Source organism: Lathamus discolor, chromosome 1, assembly GCF_037157495.1.
Source record: "Lathamus discolor isolate bLatDis1 chromosome 1, bLatDis1.hap1, whole genome shotgun sequence".
NCBI classification, from domain to species: Eukaryota; Metazoa; Chordata; class Aves; order Psittaciformes; family Psittacidae; genus Lathamus; species Lathamus discolor.
The window spans coordinates 163,401,710-163,423,056 of NC_088884.1; the positions used below are offsets into that span (position 1 = coordinate 163,401,710).

At 49.4% G+C, this 21,347-nt stretch overlaps 1 protein-coding gene across 1 annotated transcript in view; it reads right to left on the reverse strand.

Annotated features, from left to right (window-relative positions):
* DNAAF9 (dynein axonemal assembly factor 9) overlaps positions 1 to 10,848 on the reverse strand; it is a 78,214-nt gene extending 67,366 nt beyond the window's left edge. Inside the window, exon 1 of the mRNA XM_065662229.1 lies at positions 10,755 to 10,848. Coding sequence (XP_065518301.1) covers positions 10,755 to 10,840 — 86 coding nt within the window. The 5' untranslated portion in view covers positions 10,841 to 10,848. The remainder of the gene's footprint in view (positions 1 to 10,754) is intronic.
* Between the last annotated feature and the right edge of the window lie 10,499 nt (positions 10,849 to 21,347).

A 21,347-nucleotide genomic window follows, 5' to 3' on the forward strand; every position in this document is an offset into this window, starting at 1 on the left:
CTTGGAGCAAGCTGCTCCAGTGGAAGGTGACCCTGCCTGTGGCAGGGGTTGGACTTGGATGAGCTTTAAGGCCCCTTCCTACCCAAACCAGTCTGTGATTCCATGAAATATCTAGATAATTTTCCTATGATGCATTTTACCTCTCTCATGTATTATTGCTATATTAAATCAATGATATTTTTCTAAAATGAACAGCCAGGGAAAATTAAAAGCCCGAAGTATAATCTTCAGGAACAATCTACAATAAAAACAAATGAAACAATGCCGAATCTTGCCAAGATCGTCATAATAAAATGAATTGCTGATTATATAAAGTTAAATTCAGTTGGCCAATATGCGTCTTTTAAGCCAGGCAAAGCATTCAGCTACAACAGCCAGAGAGAGAGCAACATTAATTTGGGCTTCTAGGCAACGTTTTGTGAGCTTGTGTTAATACAGAGAGAAGGCAAGAAATTTCCCTGCTGATATCACTGTGTCTTCTTGTAACGGTCTTGTTTATACAACTAAGAGCTGTTCAGCTCTAAGAAACAAATGTCTCTTGCAGAAACACTTAAACAGAGCTATATTTATGATCAGCTCGAACAAACAACGAGTATTCCTATTTTCATAGCTAAGCCATGGAAAAAGCAAATCAATCTTTTCAGTAAGGCTACAATGATCATGCTCTACTTCCTCTGAAAGACAGACTGAACCCCAATGGTTTCCATTATAGCTCATCTAAGCACAGTTTGAACACCCACTGTAATAAACAGACATTTGAAGATGCTTTCATGGGAAATACAAAATCAGTGCAAACCACCCCAGGTTTTTAGATTGCCTATTTGAGGTCTGAATTTCTCAATTCTTCTTTTTGCCTGAAATTTCTCAATTCATATTTTATGCTGTACTGTATCACAGTATGTGTATGTGTGAACAGATATTCTGATCAGTCTTAGATACAGAAACAAATTAAAGACACAGATAATGGCTGACAAGAAACCTGGAGAGGGGCTTGGGACAAGGGCCTGTAGGGACAGGCCAAGGGGAATGGCTTGAACCTGCCCAAGGGGAGACAGAGATGAGCTCTTAGGCACAAGCTCTTCCCTGGGAGGGTGCTGAGGCACTGGCACAGGGTACCCAGAGAAGCTGTGGCTGCCCCATCCCTGGCAGTGCTCAAGGCCAGGTTGGACACAGGGGCTTGGAGCAAGCTGCTCCAGTGGAAGGGGTCCCTGCCCGTGGCAGGGGTCTGGAGCTGGATGAGCTTTAAGCTCCCTTTCCAACCCAAACCACTTTGTGATTCTATGATTAAGACGCTTGATTCAGGTATTTTCAGATGTTGCTGCTCATGTAGGTGATGCTATGAAGTCGGTGAAAGAAGCATTCAACTTTATGCTTCTCATTTTAGCATCTTTAAATATTAGCTCTTCAAAACCTAACCAAAAGCTGACTCTCAGAGCTATCCAAACTTAACATTTTATATTGTATTCCCAATATCTTCATCCCACCATTAAACAGGACCCCAGACTATCTAGGTGAGAGATGATCCACCACAGCAAGCAAGATCAAGAGCAGAAAAACTTGCTAGACTCTTCACTGTGGGTACAAACAAATTTGACTTACTTAATTTTTCCATATGCAAACAGATCTACAGTTATTTAAGGACCAGATGTTGGCAAGCAAAACTGCTACAGCCTCTCTAAAACTCATGAAATGGAAGCAGCTTTATGTATAAAGCTAGGATGAGAACTAAAATGCTTCTCAACCTCCCTGCAGAGTTCTATTCAAGAGAAGCCCACACTTCTACAACTATGTGAAGGATGGAATGAGATGACTGTGCCAAAGCATGTCCAAAGACATCCCAAGTGACACAGCAAGCAGAGTTTTATTACAAGATTTACCATATCAGAGGATGCATCTTCCTGCTTCTGCTCAGAGAGTGAAAAGAAACTGTCATCAGAAAAAAACTATCATGAAGGCTTCCAAGCTGCAGGCACAAGAGGCAGATTTTCATTCAACTCCTCTCAAGATGCAACAGACCCTTTATTACTTGTGTTCAGCTTCACTCTCAAGGCACATTTAAGTTATGCACCAGCCAAAGACAGGTTCTGCTGGATTGTAAAGTGGTTTTAAAACCTCTTGTGCATTATAAACACTGCATGAATATACACTTTGATTTTGCTATTATTCCCCCCCCCCAGCACTAATAAAAGAAAGGAACAGTTAGCACTCAATTTGAGAAAGAACATGTACAGAAACTCCTTTTATGAAATGCATGGGTAAGATACTCCCATTTGTTAAAAAAATCATTATATGTTACAACGTAAATTATTCCTAAAATCTTTAACTTCTAATGCACGCTAACAGCTTCAACAAAAGGGAAATCTGATGAAATCTCTCATTTAAAAGTAGTGTTATGAGCTTGTGCAACAAGACAAGCAAAATCCACAACGTTTTTGTCTTCTAGAGCTCTGTGAAAGTATTTTGCGATGTGCTGCAGTAAACTGTGATGGTGGAGAGGGAAAGAGAAATTAGGGGAGGAAAGGACTTCCATGTTTGTTGTGGGTTGGGCATTTCTTTCCCTCTTTAAGTTTTGATTTAAGATTAGGCATCTTCCTCTCCTAGAGCCACTTCCAGCATCTTTCACAGATAAAACAACTTTGGTGCACCCCTTAAAAAACAGATACAGTTTTGAGATTAAGCTGCTAAGAAATTTCTGCCATGTGAATAATAAAATCAACTAGGTAGGAAAAGACCTTTAAGATCATCAAGTCCAACTTTTACACCAGCACTGCCAAGGCCACCACTAACCCATGGCACTAAGGGCCTCGTCTCCACGCTGTGTGAACCCTTGCAGGGCCGGTGCCTGCAGCCCTGCCCTGGGCAGCCTGTTCCAATGCCTGAGCACCCTCTGGGGCAGGAATTGTTCCTCAGCTCCATCTAAACCTGCCCTGGGGCAGCTTGAGGCCGGTTCCTCTTGTCCCATCCCTTGTTCCTTGGGAGCAGAGCCCAGCCCCTCCTGGCTCCATCCTCCTGGCAGGCACTTGTAGGGAGCCATCAGGTCCTCCCTGAGCCTTCTCCAGACCAAAACCCTCCAGGTCCCTTAGCCGTTCCCCATCATGCTTGTGCTCCAGGCCCAAGTGAGTTGAATATTGGTGCTAAACTTCCTTAAGGAGACAGTCCAGACATAAAAGGAAAAAGCATGCAGCAGATTATATATTCATTATTCCATTACATTTATGACCATAAAGATGTTTATTTCAATCTTAATATTGAAGAGCCTTCAGCAGCAGATGTCTCCTTGCCTCATTTAAAGTGGTTTCTGGGAAAGAAATCTTTAGAAAAGCTTCTTGACAGATTAAAATATTTTCAACATCATTTCCAGTGTGTATAAATCATTATATTCAAAGGCTGACATTAAGAACAGAAGACTTCTGTGGCTGGAAAAAGGCAGCATTCAGAAATGGTGAGGAGAATAATTAGAATTCTTACTACATGCCTTTAAACAATACAGGCTAAGCTGTGGATAAAGTCAGAGGGGGGGGAATGGCATTTTCTTGCATTTCGCATTAAACAGTCATCTGACAAAAACAAAGCAACTGTGCTGGGAACAAATATCCACGATTCTTCCCGCCTCCAAATCAAGCACCCCAACAAGAGAAGAGTTACTTCTTTTCAGTTGATCCCGATAACTCAATTTCAAAGAGAAACTATGAAGAAAAACCTCCACAGAATAGCATAAGCTCACTTTCCTGGAGGATGTGGCTCCACATCCACCACATACGTAGCCACAAGCATTTTTTATAGTAGCTTACTGCTGAAAAATCTGCATAAGTTGTGTTTGAAAACACAACTGAAGCCCTTCTTAGGAAGCCCCAAACTCCTGGACTTCAGTGAGACCTGGACAAGACATGAGCTGCAGGTTACTTATCCAACGAGACAACCACAGACAATGAGGTTGCTTTACAAGTGGATAACAAGTTGAAGTATCAAAGTGAGAATTTGCCCAGCATGCACTTTGGAACCTAAGATGCAATTCCTACATTGTCTTAAGCCAGTGCAAGAGCCCAGAGCGCTGAAAATGATGGTTCAGCCACCCCTGCTGTCCTGCATCCAGCTCTGGGGCAGCAGCACAAGAGGGACGTGGAGCTGCTGGAGTGAGGCCAGAGGAGGCCAAGGAGATCCTGCAAGGGCTGAAGCAGCTCTGCTCTGGAGCCAGGCTGAGAGAGCTGGGCTGGGGCAGCCTGGACAAGAGAAGGCTCCTGAAGGGGAGACCTGAGAGCAGCTCCAGTGCCTAAAGGGGCTGCAGGAAAGCTGGAGAGGGGCTTGGGACAAGGGCCTGTAGGGCCAGGCCAAGGGGAATGGCTTGAACCTGCCCGAGGGGAGACTGAGATGAGCTCTTAGGCACAAGCTCTTCCCTGGGAGGGTGCTGAGGCGCTGGCACAGGGTGCCCAGAGAAGCTGTGGCTGCCCCATCCCTGGCAGTGCTCAAGGCCAGGTTGGACACAGGGGCTTGGAGCAAGCTGCTCCAGTGGAAGGGGTCCCTGCCTGTGGCAGGGGTTGGAGCTGGAGGAGCTTTAAGCTCCCTTCCAACACAAACTATTCTATGATTCGCACTGCCTTTGTATTTGCACCGTCAATCTTGAAGCCATGTCAAGCCAGACCAACTTAAGGATCCAAACCAATCCTAGCCTAAGAATTTAAAGACAACCCCACAGAATCTTAGAACCAAACACGCAGAAACACCAGCAAGCTGATCCTACTGCTGCTGAAGGCAGCACAGAAGGCAAAGCCACCCTTTGGGGTAGCATCTGGCAATAACATGTACTTGGGCAAATTAAGAAACCAGATATTGAGGTACTTGATATTCCTCTCATCTTGGACTAGAGCCAAATGAAAGGGGGCAGATAACTGACAATCATTAACTTCTAAGAATTAGTGCTCATCTGTTCACACGTCTTCATTCTCATTATGCAAAGTACCTGGCTTTACGACAGGCTGGTCTGTCACAGCTTAGGAACAGACACGGTGCTGCAAGCCATGTGTGTTGGCAAATAACACGACATTAACAACTGTGTCTTTCTCAATCAAGAACGAATTAGTTTTTACATTATACCCCACAGCATTTTCCTTTTATTTATGTTTCCACAATGCCATTATATAGTTTCCGTACATAGTGTTGCTAGCATTCAGCCTGCGTGCAAGCTTCCTTTCCTTGACATTGTAATCCAGCAGCAATGATAACAGCATTGATCCTGGAGTGATTCCCGATGGATTCCCACAGGCTGGTTTACCATACGGCTGGGATGGCTGCAGCTAGGGTTGACAAAGCTGACAAAGGACGTGACTGCACTGTGGTGAATATGGTTTTGCTCCATACTGGCAGATGTTACGCTCCTCCCCCACAAAGACTCCAGTCCTAAAACCCCACACGTGCTGAAGCCTTGAGAAACAGCAGTGAACAAGAGGAAAAACCCGGGACAGCCATGGCCAGCTTGTGCAAACCCTTACATTGACAAGATTGAACGCTGGTTTTAACATAAAGGACTTAAGGAAGAAAAAGCTGGAAAATAAATAAAATGGAAAGATAAAAGAGTTTATTTTTTTCCCCCAAATCTCACTTCTTGTTAACTTGCCGCTACCACCATCTGTTTCCACTCTAGCCCCAAAACGTCCAGTTTATTTTTCATGAGCCTTTTGTTGACCTCACTGTTTCTAACAGAGACATTATTACTGTCTGCTTACATTAGAGGCCAGGATTTCCCATGCTCGGACATTATCACCATCTTAATGTATTTGTGAAAGAGAAACAAGAAGTCAGACTGAATCCAAGACACTTGGAATTTCATTTTAAAGCAGTTCCTTTGAATATTACTATCTAGCTTGAACAGTAACATACACAGTTTGGGGTTTGGTTGATGGTTTTTCTCCTCCTTAGCTCACCAAAATACCTGTTTTACTGCTGACAAAAGACAACAGTATTCACCTACTTCAAAATACATGACAGTTTTCCAGCTGTTTTCAAGATTTCTCTAAATTGAACATAGGGACTATAAATAGGAAATATAGCAACTTTAAAAACCACTTAGCATGTTTAGGAACAGTAAGCAGCAAATATTAAAAGTGGACCTAAAAGAAGACAATTCAATGCTGCATGCATTTTACAGGAACAAATCTTTTGTTTCATGACTTGAAATGGACAATAATATTCAACTCTAATTCAGAGACCTCAAAGCACGTACAAACAAGCACGAATCTCTGCTTACTAAACACTTGGGACTGCCTGATTCTATTTGCAAATTACAAGTTTATTCAGGATCTTTGGCACTTCAGCACATCTTAACAGTAGCACTATTTATTAAGGATGAACATCACTATCCATGCTGGTATTTTATATAACCACACTGGATAGTGCAGCCCTTCCGCAGACTTGTTTGCTATAAGCAACTCACAAAATCCCAGCCTGGTTTGTGTTGCAAGGGAGCTTAAAGCTCCTCCAGCTCCAACCCCTGCCCCGGGCAGGGACCCCTTCCACTGGAGCAGCTTGCTCCAAGCCCCTGTGTCCAACCTGGCCTTGAGCACTGCCAGGGATGGGGCAGCCACAGCTTCTCTGGGCACCCTGTGCCAGCGCCTCAGCACCCTCACAGGGAAGAGCTTCTGCCCAAGAGCTCATCTCAGTCTCCCCTGGGGCAGGTTCAAGCCATTCCCCTTGGCCTGGCCCTGCAGGCCCTTGTAAAAATTCTCTCTCCAGATCAGACCTCAACACCAGCTAACAGGCTGCAAATGAATCACAGAATCAAAGAATGGCTCCCCTCTGAAATGAAGTTCCTCCATGGACGCAACCAAATGATAGGTTGCCCATCACCTACAGCATATACACACCAGTTAGACCTGCAGCTTTGATGCATTCTTCCACAGGTTGATTTACAAATATCAGGTCTGCGTTTTCACTCTCTTAAATTGCAGCACACTATCAAGAATGCCAACATTATCACCCGACAAAATACCTGAAGCAGTAGCAAAGACCAGCAGCTGAAGTGTAATTATTCTGCTATCAGTCCATCTCTGATCAGAAAAACAAAGCAAGCACGTGGCACTTCAGCAGAAATCAGAAGTTAAGCTGCAGTGCCTTAAGACTAAATATACTTTCAGAGCCCACTGCTGGACTACAACCACTGCAGCCACAAAACCCTAAGCCAGATGATATACTATCCATTCAAACTAAAGGATCACAAAGGGGTGAAGCTTCCTGCTGAAGCGCCATAGGCAGCTCAGTTAACACGATGGCTCTGCTCCCCACCTTTAGCAGCTTTTCCTTCACAAGCACTCATTCTACTTTTCTAGTCCTATCAACCACCCAGTCCCACATCCCTCTTTTGCCTTAGCCTGGCACTCAACAGGCTTCTTACATCCTTAACACAGTAGAAAACCCATCCATATTCAAGCAACGGGTTCTGTTTCTCTTTGTTATCCTCCTGTATTTCAGCAAGTTCAATTAGTTCTCTCTTTGCAAGGCTAAAATACAGCTTGTTCCTTAAAAACAACTTGGTGAAACTGTTCTCTTACAAAATCCTGAACCTCAGCATAATTACACAAGGAACACATGGATACAAACCGTTAATCTTTCAACACAGATGTGTCCCTTAATAAAACTGGTTGGGAAACCACAACTTCTTCAGCCCTGTACCACCTCCCAAACACCCCCCCAACCGCTCCTCTGAAGCCACAGGAGAAAAGCCACACAATTAACCACGATGTAATTAAAACCAGAATGAATTTCAGCGTGATAATATTAGGCATGTAGGCAGAGACAACATAAAAATTAACCCAAGTACTCATTTTCTACAGACACACAGTGAGAATTAATCTGTATTATGCTGACAAAGTGAGTAACTAATGAGGATTTGCCTGCTCTACGTAAAGGTAATGAAACATCGGGTGGGTGCACTATGAAATAAAACAGATTCACCTTGATTTTAGATGGTGATATATAACAAAAGCATTGAATAAATTAAGTTCAGAAATGCATGTACTCTTAAGGAAAACACCACTAAACAAAGACACATGAACATGACATCACCTTCTAAAAAGCCATCCCCTTTTTGGACAACAGGCATCCCCTAGTTCCTTTTTATTTACTAAAACCATCCTTTCTTATGTTGCTACAACGCTGAGGATCGCTGTGGTAAACGCCAGCTCCTGACACACCATATGGCAGACCAAAACTCTGAGGTATGTGGAAGAACTCCAAGAATTATCTCTATTCTTTATATAGTCTTCAGAATTTTTCCATTCCTGTTTGGGACTTTGGAGGGGTGGGGAAAAGGGGGACTGTTTTGTTATAAGTTATTTTTATTAAGTGCCTGCTCTCTGCTGACTGCTTGGGAAATTTATTGCAAATACTGGTCTCCCTGCCTCCATCTGGCCTGCAAAATAAAACCACCCCCAAAACTGCACATGAACAAATGTTGAGGAGGAAAAAGAATTAACGGATGACATGCCTCTTGCAAACATGCCAAAGTACAGATGCTGCCTGGATCTCCCAGTGGAGCTCGAAAGCTTGCAGATGTTCACAGTCTGAATGTTCTCATGTCAACTCTGAAACAGGATCTCAGATTACAAAAATCACTGGTAAAGACAGAGGTTTGAGTGGAAACCATTTTCCCTTTCAGCTCTTCTTTTTTTACCATCTTGGTGTTTTATTACTCATCACGAATTTATAGATGCTTTCCAGCTATAAACAGATACTAAGCTCTTTCTAAACAAGATTCATTTACCCAGTGAAATTAAAATTCACTGAAAAGGTCACTCTTCCTTCCCTCTTATGAGCAATTCAGTTTCTAGCTGCAGGCGGAGAAGGAGCACAACCACCACAGAACAGCCATGCTCATGCATTTCAAACAGACGCCCTCCGTTTCTCTCTCAGGGCTGGGTTTCTCATTGCACAGGCAGATTGTCTGAGAAGTGTAAATGCTTTTGTTCCCTTCTTATATATATCTATATTAAAAAAAACTTTATGTTTTGTCTTTTAATTCAAAATGTACAGCAAACACGGACCCACTTTAATAGCCAGGTAGCTCAGCCAACTGTTCGGTTGCAATAGACATGCAATTGACATGCAATCTCCCAGTTACTCTGACTTCACACTGGCGAATACTTCCACTTATTGTGCTCTAGCTATTGAAAGCAACAAGCACTTCAGTTCCTGGGTTGCTGTGAATAGAATCATGGAATCGTTTAGGCTCGAAAAGACCTCGGAGATACTGAGTCCAACCCTTACCACAGCACTGCCAAGGCCACCACTAAACTATGTGCCTAAGCACCACATTTACACATCTTTTAAATACCTGCAGGGATGGCGACTCCAGCACTGCCCTGGGCAGCCTGTTCCAATGCCTGAGCACCCTCTGGGGAAGGAATTGCTCCTAACACTCAATTTAAACCTCCCATGGCACAACTTGAGGCTGTTTCTATTCAGACACTTCAGATATACATGTCGCCTAACACACACAAGGGTGCACCTTGAATCTTTAGGAGGAAACAGAGCTCTAGCAACCAAAGGATACCTGAGCTGACACTTGAGATCTCACTGAGCCAACCCTATCATCTAACGTGTCCCCACAGTTCAGCTCTTGTCCAGCTCTACCTCCTCTATTTCTGTTGCCTTCTCCACAAGCCCCCCAGCGACGCCCACACAATCTCCTTTCCTTCCATAATCCCTCCACCCCTCCCAAATCTCTATCCCTACCCTACTTCAGCATTCCTACCTTCCAAGAGCCCTTCTTCCCTACTTCCAAAGTGGACCCACGTCCATTCCCTACCAAACCAGACCCAGACTTCGCTCCCTATAGTAACACCACCCAAGCCCATCACTCCAGACCAACCCCTCTTTAAGGTCCTCAAACCTCTCTTTTTGTCCCTCTGTCACCCCCTTCTCCATCCCAGCCTCCCGCTCACCCTTCTCCAGTGGGATTCTGGATGCCACAATCCCTACAGCCACAAGGTCAAGCCAGGCCCCTGCTGCCATCCTCTCAGGGCCATCAACCCTTCCCTCCCAGTTGCCCTCTGCAAAACCAGCCTTCCATTGCCCCATCCCCGGCAGTGCTCAAGGCCAGGTTGGACACAGGGGCTTGGAGCAAGCTGCTCCAGGGGAAGGGGTCCCTGCCCATGGCAGGGGTTGGAGCTGGAGGAGCTTTGAGGTCCCTTCCAACCCAAACCATTCCATGATTCTGTGCTTCCCCAATGACGTTCCATCTCTTCTCCCCATAGCTCCAGCCCCCCATAACCACACCAACCTCCTTAATACCTCCAAGTCTCCCTGCAATACCCCCAAAACTACATAATGCCCCCTGCAAGCCACAAAACCTCCTTAACACCCCCAACCTCTCTATTCGAGCCCACCCCAGCACCTCCATAGCCTTTAACCCACTCAACCTTCCCATCAACGCTCTCAACACCCTCTTCTCTTCCCAGTCTCCACCTTCACGGCCCTCAGCTCTCTGAACACCCAGCTCCTCCCCACCAACCCCCTTAACACCCCCGACATCTCCCTCAACACCTCGCCATCACCCCCTCGCTGCACCCCAGCACCTTTAGCACCCCAAGCCCGCTCCGTGCAGCCCCTTCAACGCCCCCAGCCTCCCTCACACCCCTCAGCGCCCACCACCGCCCGGCCGCACCCCGCCAACCCGCCCCAACGCAGCCCAAAGCCCGGCCCTTCGCTGCCAGCCCCTCCGCTGCCCCCCGCACCCTCACCGCCCTTCCCCGGAGCGCCGGTACCTCAGGAAGGCGCTGGCAGCCCGGGGTGGCCGCGGCGAGGGGCGCGGGGCCGGCGGGAGGAGCGCGGAGCGGCCGCACAGCGCCATGGCGACAGGGATGCAGCGGCGACAGGAGGCGAGGCAGCCGGCAGCACTGCGGGAGCCGCGCCCCGCCCGGACCGCACCACCGCGCAAGGCGGGGGGGGGGACACAGAGGTACGGCTCGCACTCTGCTACCCGCACTGTCCTCCTCACCGACAGCGCAGCGTTCAGCGTGAGCTCCTGCGAGTCTCACACAGAGGAAGAACGGAAACGCTGCCACCGCAGAGCACAGCTGCGTGCGAACACAGGGGCGGACGCGGTTGGGTCCCCCCTCTGTGAGGCGTGGGCTCGTGCAACTCCTGCCTCCTTGCACACACCCCCTCGCAGCGCCCGTTCCAACACCCCCTCTCCCCCCCCCCCGCTGCTCATGGGCGCGGCCAACCCCCACCACAACCACCCCTCCACTGTGAGTGAGCTCGCCCGAGTCCTCCGAGCCCTATGGGGTGATGTGACATGGACCACAGGGACCCCCCAGGGACCCTATGGGGTGATGTGACATGGACCACATGGACCCCAACAGGGACCCTATGGGGTGATGTGACATGGACCACAGGGACCCCAACAGGGACCCTATGGGGTGATGTGACATGGACCACATGGACCCCAACAGGGACCCTATGGGGTGATGTGACATGGACCACATGGACCCCAACAGGGACCCTATGGGGTGATGTGACATGGACCACAGGGACCCCCCAGGGACCCTATGGGATGATGTGACATGGACCCCAACAGGGACCCTATGGGGTGATGTGACATGGACCACATGGACACCACCAGGGACCCTATGGGGTGATGTGACATGGACCACATGGACCCCAACAGGGACCCTATGAGGTGATGTGACATGGACCACATGGACACCACCAGGGACCCTACAGAATGATGTGACATGGACCCCATGGACCCCAACAGGGACTCTACGGGGTGATGTGACACAGATCCCATAGACACCCCCAGGGACCCTATGGGGTGATGTGACATGGACCCCATGGACCTCCCCAGGGCCCCAGGGCCCCATGGGGTGCTGTACCCGGCTTCCCCCAAACACCCTACAGCACCCCAATGTCTTCCCCAGCACTGCTTCCCGCATGTAAACCCATCCCAAATCACTACTACCTGCATCTTTGTACCCCAAAACCACTGCATCCCATCCGGGCACCCTTCTGGGGTGAGTCACCAGCACCCCCACTACCACCCATAGCCCCTCTCTTGTTACCCTCCAGCCCAAATACCCTGTTTCCATCCAGCATGGTTGGTTCATGCGCAGGTACCAGGACGAATCACCCTGCTCTGCTGACCGTGTCCTGGTACCTGCACAACCCAGACACCATTTAATTGCTTTACATCAGAAATCTGGGGGTCAGAGGAGCAGAGCATCCCCCATCCTGCCCCATTCTGTCCCACTCAGAGGTGCCAGCCTCACCACCGGCTCTGGATTTCATCACATCTTCCCCAGCCTTTTTCCACCATCCTCTTGGGTCTGCGCGTTGCATCATAGAATAAAACAGGTTGGAAAAGACCTTTCAGATCATCAGATCCAACCGTTCCCAGCCCTGCCAGAATTGTTCCTCAACTCCATCTAAACCTGCCCTGGGGCAGCTTGAGGCCGGTTCCTCTTGTCCCATCCCTTGTTCCTTGGGAGCAGAGCCCAGCCCCTCCTGGCTCCATCCTCCTGGCAGGCACTTGTAGGGAGCCATCAGGTCCCCCCTGAGCCTTCTCTTCTCCATCTGAACCCCCCAGGTCCCTCAGCCGTTCCCCATCACACTTGGGCTCCAGGCCCTGCACCAGCTCCATTCCCTTCTCTGGCCCCGCTCCAGCCCCTCAATGTCTCTCTTGTAATGTCATTGCCAACCCCCCCCCACCAGCACACCCAGATCCCAGCACCATGATGCTGGAGCAGGGATTTTAGGTCCCGCACACAAACACCTCTGAGTATCTGTGATTAAAGGACTGAGGTCAACATGATGCAGGGAAGGATCTGGAGCAGGGATTTAATGAACCGTTGCAGGGGCACATGGCTTGAAAACCACTGATCATAGGGAACGCATCTCCTGCATCCTCCATCCTCACCATCACAGCCTGGGGGAAGGAAGCATGCACAATGGCATCCCTGCCCGGGGCAGGGGTTGGAGCTGGATGAGCTTTGAGGTCCCTTCCAACACAAACCAGCCTGGGATTCTATGATTTTATGGCACGACAAGCAGCTGAGGAAGCATTAAGGGAAACCAAATTTGCTGCTATCACTCTCATCCCCCTATGTTGTGCTTTTTTACTCACAGAAACCCCCCTGTTAATCTGCAATGCCGAGCTTTGAACACCCGTTTCCATCCCCATTAATCCCCTGCTCCTCATCCCTGGTGGGAAGCAAGATAAGGCCACTCGTCTGCATCTTGTTTTAATGACCTGATGTTTGACAAAGCAGCACCAAGTCCTGAATCTGCAGCCTTTGGAGATGAGGGGCTCTCACGTACACCTCGCTTCCAGCTCAGTGCAGGTGAGACCACATTCCAAATGGCTATTTCTTTTTATCCCTCCAAAGCAAATTGGACTTTGCTCACTGGGGCAGAGCACAGAAGACAAGATAAATATGCCAGGCCATGACCCAGCTGCCCCGGAGCAGCCAGGAAGCATTTTAGCTGTCCTCACTGATAAACTGAGATGGGTTTGATGGACAGCCATGGCTTACACCACCCACTGCCATCCCATGAGCTGACAGGGACTTGGCACCATCTCGAGGTCTCCCTATTTTCTGAGCCCCTGGATGTGCTTTGGAATGAGCTTGCTAAGGCAACAGCAGCAGTGGGAATTGAAGCACTGAAAGGAAACGCAGCTTCGGTGCTTGACAGCGCTGCTGACACCTCTTAGCCTGCTGACACACTCATCCCTCCTGCCCCTCCTCTTGGATACCCAATGGGACAGTCTCCTGCAGAGCTCCTGCTGGTTGCCCCATCCTACCCCATGGACGCCACCCTCCAAAAGGCTTTCCCAGGCTCCCTCTGCATCCAGCGCCCATGTAAAGAAAGGGCCATGTCCTAACAGCGCATCCTTGCTGTCCTTTCCCTGCAGCAAGCACCATCCCTAACATTTGGTCACTGTGTCAGCTCCTTCCACCTTCTCTTTGGGATGCAACCAAGACCCTGATGGCCATGATCCATCACCATAGGGGTGTTCATGTGCCTGCACAGCGGTGTGCAAGGCTCCAAAACCACCCCACAGTGAGAGGAGAAGGGAAAGGGATCTTCCCCGGACAGGAGTTGGTGCAATTTTGCCCCCAACGCTTTTTCTTTCAGCCAAGAAGAGACTTTTCACACCCCATGTATGGCACCAGGCTGTTACCTGCAGCCTTGTGTTTCCTTTGGGTGCAGGGCAATGCAGAAGCAGACCAACAGCCTGGAAAACACCCAACAGAGAGGTCAGATTTCCTGGAGAAGGAGTGATGGGGAAGGGAAGGGAAGGGGATGCCTGCAGCAGGGCTGGGAAAGGACACAACATCAACTATTGTTCCTGCTCCCCGGCATCCTGAGCTTCATTGTCCCACGGGTTTGAGGGCTGCAAGTGAATTAAATCCATACCAACCACCACAGGAAGGAAGAGGAAAGCAGAGTGCTTTGGCAAAGGAGGGAAAGCTGCTGCTGATGTTCCTTGGTGGATCCTTCTGACCTAGATCTTGTCCAACAGTAAACCACCAAATCTGGGTTAAGTCTCTGCTCGCTTGACCTCCTGGGGCTCTCTCTGGCTGTGCTTTCAGCTTGGATACCTCACCATTGGCATCTGCCTATGGAAAGAGCTGCCTTTGCCCCCTCTCCCGTGCATACCTGGTTATTTTTAGCAAATCCCTGCTGCAGCGATGGGGAAAACAATGTTGGATACAGAGGCTAAAAATAGCTGTTGTTTGCCCCAAGCCGTGCACCTGGAGATGTCCTCCATTCCCTCATGGATGAGGAATGCCAACCCCAGGCTGGAGGCTGTGTTTTATTAAGGAATTAATGCATACACCCCCTGCTACTGGTATGTACCCAACCCTTCCCTGCAGAAGGCATTGGCTGTTGGTTTGGCAGCTGCAGGAAGGCTTTGGTGCCCTGATGTACGCCAAGGAGCCATCCAGGAGGACTTCCCAGGATGGTGGAACCCCAGTTTGCCAGCAGGAAGACCTTTCCCCATCCCTTGTGTGTCCCCATCCCCAGAAATGAAACGGGAGGTTACAGCTCCAGCCCTGGCTCTTGCTCCTGTGCCAGGCACAGCTGAGAGGCAGCTGGTAACCAGTGGCAGTGACAGCACAACAGCTACAAATAAAACAAACAGAACAGCTCTGTGGCTTACACAAATCCTGCTGCAGCTTCCAGCTGCCGAGGAGCCAAGGATCCATAGAACAGTTTGTGTTGGAAGGGACCTTGAAGCTCCTCCAGCTCCAACCCCTGCCCCGGGCAGGGACCCCTTCCACTGGAGCAGCTTGCTCCAAGCCCCTGTGTCCAACCTGGCCTTGAGCACTGCCAGGGATGGGGCAGCCACAGCTTCTCTGGGCACCCTGTGCCAGCGCCTCAGCACCCTCCCAGGGAAGAGCTTCTGCCTAAGAGCTCATCTCAGTCTCCCCTCGGGCAGGTTCAAGCCATTCCCCTTGGCCTGTCCCTACAGGCCCTTGTCCCAAGCCCCTCTCCAGCTTTCCTGCAGCCCCTTTAGGCACTGGAGCTGCTCTCAGGTCTCCCCTTCAGGAGCCTTCTCTTGTCCAGGCTGCCCCAGCCCAGCTCTCTCAGCCTGGCTCCAGAGCAGAGCTGCTCCAGCCCTCGCAGCATCTCCATGGCCTCCTCTGGACCTGCTCCACGAGGTCAACCAATACCCCCAAGTCCTTCTCCTCAGGCTGCTCCTTCCCGTGTCCCCCAGCCTGTGTTTCCACTGGGGATCACCCTGACCCAGGTGCAGGACCAGCTTTGGGGGCTTTCAATTCTCTTTCTCTTATCCCTATATTAGCATCACGAATTCAAAGAGCCATTTTCCCACTCTAACAGCACTAGGAAACAGAGAGAAAGAATGAAGCATGGTGAACAAACAAGGTAGTCCCCTGCTGCGTTCCATAAGTATTGGTTTTCCTCCCTTCCCTTCAGATTTATGGGATCCTGTTGCATTTATGGGATCTCATAAATGTTTCAGCAGAGCCCACCCTCCAGGCAGGGTCCCAGTGGCAGCGGATGTTCGTACCAAGAACAGACTTGCTGCCTACAGAGCTCTCCATGAAACAATCATGAGCAGCACGAGGCAGGGATGAAACAAGAGGGTAACAAAAGTCTCCCACTTTTCACCTCCTGAGGGAGAATTGAATAATAGATTATGATAGCAATGAAGAAACCCCTACTCCGTTCATCCACGTTCTTCGGGCTGTAAGATCTCAGTCCTTCTCAAGCGCTGCGCTGGGAGGAGCGATATGAAGATTTCCTTTGCCTCTACTTTATTGGTTTATTCTCATTGCAAAAGGCAGCCCCCAAGTCGAAACAATACAAAGGCAAGCTCATTCTCCAGCCAGCTGAGGTCTGCGTGTTTATAGCACCATGCATCTGGCATCGCGCACCCATGGAACAGGGTGGAGATGCAGGAGATGATGGAGACACAACACACTGAGGTCCTGTAAGCGCAGGAAATGTACTACAAAAATAGCAGTGCTGACCCCGAGTTACCCAGGCTTTTATCCTTACAGCCACCGCTCTTTGTAAATGGAGAGTTTAGCCAAGAGAGAGATGGGGCTGAGGGTGACCGTGGGGTTTGTTAGGAGGTTGTAATGAGGTGGGGATCAGTCTCTTCTCCCAAGGAACAAGGGATGGGACAAGAGGAACCGGCCTCAAGCTGCACCAGGGCAGGTTTAGATATAGCTGAGGAACAATTCCTGCCCCAGAGGGTGCTCAGGCATTGGAACAGGCTGCCCAGGGCAGGGCTGCACGCACCGGCCCTGCAAGGGTTCAAAACCAGCGTAGATGAGGCCTCAGTGCCATGGGTCACTGGTGGCTTTGGCAGTGCTGGTGTAAAGGTTGGACTGGATGATCTTAGACTCATAGAATAAAACAGGTTGGAAAAGACCTTTATGTTCCATTTGCAATAGCTAACTCCATGCAAAGTGGGCTTTTGGCGCTGTTTGTAGTCATTGCTGAAGCTGACTTCTTCAGTGATCGCTGGAGCAGAGAGGTGTTTGCTGTCCGATCGGGGAACCACCATTCCTGAGAATAATTTAGTGTCACAGCTTCTTAATCCCAACAGGGTCTGGGACATCTCCAGGTGCTATTGTAAGACACCTCTTGATGAAAAAGTAAAGATTAGTTTCTAGAATTCTTCCCAGCTTAATTTCCATAGCTTTACTCCATCTGGCTCCATGGAATAAACCTCAAATCTCATCTACTCACTCGCTGTGTGGCCATGGAGGTTAAAGGCAGCACTTCCTAAAGCTGTTTGGCAATATCAGATTGACCACTGTGGGTTTTTTGTGTCAAAACACAGGGAATAATTACCTGCAGTGATGTGCTAGCTTCTCTCCTCTAACACCCTGGATGCTCTGGAAAGAGGAAACAGTCTGGATATATTTCAGGCTACTAGGGAAATTCATGTTGGAAGGGACCTCAAGAGCTGTCTCCTTCCACCTCCTGCTTGCAGCAGGATCAGCCATGAAGTCAGTCGCTCAGGGCTGGATTCAGTCTGCTCTTGAAAATCTCCAGGGATGGAGACAGTGCAACCTCCTGCACCCCGTACACCAAACCTCAGTGGTTTCCTTGGGATCTGCTCCTCTTCATATGCTTGCCCATTGCAACCATGTACCCACCATCAGCACTATGGCTGGCCCTTTTGGGAGGCCACCAGCTCTACACCCATCTTTTCCCCTCCCTTTGGTTGAGTTGTTTAAGCCTCAGATGGAAGAGGAAGCCAGGACCTACAGCACTTGCTGTGTGGCCTCCCCTGCACCTTGTTATCTCCAGGAACAGCTTCCCACCTCTCCCATCCCTCTTTCTCCAGGGCTCAAATCCCTTCCCTCACTGTGCTTCACCCTTCCAGGAGCCTGCTCTCAACGCTGCCTGGGGATACGGTTCTTAAAACATGACTTGAGCCAACAGCATCTGATTTTAGAGCTCTCCAGCTCGCTCTCAAGTCTCTACCTGTTGGCCTCGAACATCAGGCTGGGGAGAGGCTGCAACTTCAGGCAATGCAATGCCTTCAAAGGCTGGATGTGGAAGTGAAGAGCAGCTCTGAGCCTCTCCATGGTGGTCCTGGAGAGCTCTGGGCTTCTCCCAAGGGGCCCACAGAGGGTGACTAAGACAGGAAATCTGCCAGCAGGCTTACACTTACTTTAACTCCATTGCATCTCACTCGAAACTCACACTGCTCTATGAGCATCTGCACGAGCCATGCTGCGCTGAGGCACCTCTGCTCTCAGTTTCCCTCTCCTAAAGACTCCCAGAAGCTGTTTCTCTCCCTCTGAGACCGTTTCCCCCCACCACTTCTCCCAGAAAACAGCCAGAATTTCTCTTTATCCAGAGTTTTGCACTCTTGGACTCCCCAGGTTGCAATGGTTTCTGGCTCAGAAAGGTTGTGAGCTGACAAGGCCAGGGATGTCAGGAAGGGAAAATCCACCTAAGCTTTTAATCTCATTTTGCCAGCATTTCATTTACGTGAGATATTGATGCTGCCGATGCCAACATCTTCCAACACTTCCTGTGTACCACTATGTTCAGTCCAGTGCTGTTCACCTCCTTTGCAAGAGGAGGGAAACACCAACAGTGCATTGGGAATTGGGACCTAACTCCTCTGAGCCCCTTTATCTCCTTTTTCATCGAAGAAGGACGTTTATGTCCAAGACTCCATCGCTAATTTTCATCCTGCAGAGTCGCTGCTGCCTTTCCATCTCCTTTTAAACCTCTTCCATGGCAAAAGTCAGCTCCTGACCAAGGTTTCCCAGATCTCCAAAGAAGCAGTACCTCACTGACCACTTTGCTTGCTGGATCCTGGGGAAGGAAACAGCAATGAGATCATGTGGAAAGCTATTATTTGCTGTGTTTTGGCTTGGCCAGCGGAAAGCCAGGAGTCTGATCAGCAAACACTGAGCAGTGATTGCCTTCACTGTCTGTGATAAATTAAACCCATTTGCACTCATCTGTGAAAAAAAAGGTGATGATAATTAGAGCCAGCAGCACTCCATCCTCCCCCATCCTTCCTTCAGTCTAAAGGGAGAAAGTTCTCAATTCAACCCCATTTGGTGGAGGGGCCTTGAGTACCAGCGTGGACCAATGAGTGGGACAAAGCCAGCAGCCAAAGCATTGCTCCGAGCTCAGCTCCCCGGTTTTGTTCAGTGATGGATGGGGAGTAACGCATTGTCCCCTCCCTGAGCCATTCATTCATGGATTTGATGTCCATCATGCATCCTGGTGCTCTATCACGGGCAGCTGGGATGCGCCCAGCAAGCGTCTCTGCATGGCACCATTCAGGGCTCGCGAGCCCTCTGTTACCAAGACAAATTAGAGGAACGCAGCTCATTTTATGGCTTGCTCTGGTCAGGTCTGCTTTAGATCCTAGCAAATGGATCCTTTACAAGTTAAATACATGATTACAGAGATTTGGAAGGGAACACGCAGGGGGAAAAAATGTTGCATTGGGTCAATTCGCTGCCCTTCGTCGTGAGTCATTTTCACATCTGCAAGCAACAGAACCACCACCACTCGTTTAGGAAACAATGAGCGGAGCCTAAAACGCAGCCTTGGGAAGGAAAGCTGCTGGGAGCTCCCCCATTCCCGATTACTCTTGTGAAATACACAGCTTGGGAAAGCGCCCAGGCGTAACCAGCCGTAAATCTTGGTTTCCTAATAAACTCTTCTCTCCTTTCCTCTAGGACAGTTAGAGCTGGAAAGTGAAACGCTACAGCCAGTTGCTTAACATGCTGGGGGGATCTGCGCTGAAAAGCAGAGCTGGCAGGCAGGCAGGCTGCAGAGAAACTCTATTCCAACACCAGCAAGCAACCTTTATTGTGTTTCATGAGCTAAAGGATCTCCAGAGACTTAAGGGAAGGCATCTACAAGTAAGAGCCAGTTGTGAAGAGCTTATGGGGAAGACACAGCACTGAGGCTCCCTGTAAGCACTGCTTTGGCCCCATGTCTTAGGAAATAACAGCCCAAAAAGCTGCTTTTTGGCTGCTCTGCGCTGCAGGACTGAATGCTGAATGTTGGAGGGGCTGGGATTTGCTGGAGCCAACTTCTTCATGACTCAAGAAACTTCAGGTCTTGCATCACCCCAGCCTCTTCCATCAGTTTTCTGGGCCATGCTGCAGGACAGATCCATTTGCCCAGAGAAGCTGTGGCTGCCCCATCCCTGGCAGTGCTCAAGGCCAGGTTGGACACAGGGGCTTGGAGCAAGCTGCTCCAGTGGAAGGGGTCCCTGCCCGTGGCAGGGGTTGGAGCTGGACGGGCTTTAAGGTCCTTTCCAACCCAAACCATTCCATGGATCTATGACAAGCATGAAGCACTTGTGCTGAGGATTATTTCGCATTATTTCACCTTTGCCAACCCGACCGTGTTGTCCCACACCCCATGGTTCAAGTTCAAAGATCAAACCCATGTCTTTCACAAGAAGAAAATCCCAATTCAATAGGGACAGCAGCCCTGATTCCTCACCGCTGGGCACGGGCAGGCATTGTGTCACCCTGACTGCGAGCACAAAAGCCTTTGTGGGCTCTTTATCCCCTGCACTAAACCAGCACCAGCCTCTACAAGACCATGATTTACAACCTTCTATCCCTGCCGAGGGCTGTCCCAGCCAGTGTGGCAGTGATTTGAGCAGGAGCAGCTTTCCCAGCAGGTGCTGGTAAAGTGGGAGACGCAACGGAGCGGTATCTCGATGGGGAATCCCACAGGCCTTAATGTATTATCATTAGTCCTAATAACACTAATACAGCAGCGCAGAGATTGAAATACCCAGTGCACAAGCATAAGGAGTTTCCCAGAGCTCTGCCAGCCGGCAAATGGCTTGCTGCGAAGTGGTGCCACCACTTCTTTAACCACACAGTGCTGCCCTTTTGTATCGCCCCCCAAAGACAGCATCCATCCCCTCGCCCTTGATCCAGAGGGGCGGTTAAACTCCACTGAGCACATACACCCGTCGCTGTCACCGAAGGTCAGTGGCTTTGACGGGCGGCTGGTTTGCCCGTTAGCGCGGAGCCAGCTGGACAGCCTCTTCCCAAAGGCTTTTCCCACTGCTCCGGCTCGCACTCGCCAGCTTTCCTTGGGAAAGGGGCATTGTCAGCCCCTTCCTGGAAGTTCTGTGTGACACCGGCTAGCAGCAGCTGGGTTATTTATGTCGCTCTGCTTGTCGCCTGGAAATACAATGCACAAAACGGTCCCTAGTAACTCCTGGAGCAGGGATGCAGGGCACACAAGCAAAGCTGGAATCACGGCTCTCATTTAAAGCAAAGGCTCTGCGTGCTTCTGACCACCAGGAGAGGAAGAAAACAACAAACCCCTTTATAAAGATCACATGCTTTTCTTATGAGCCT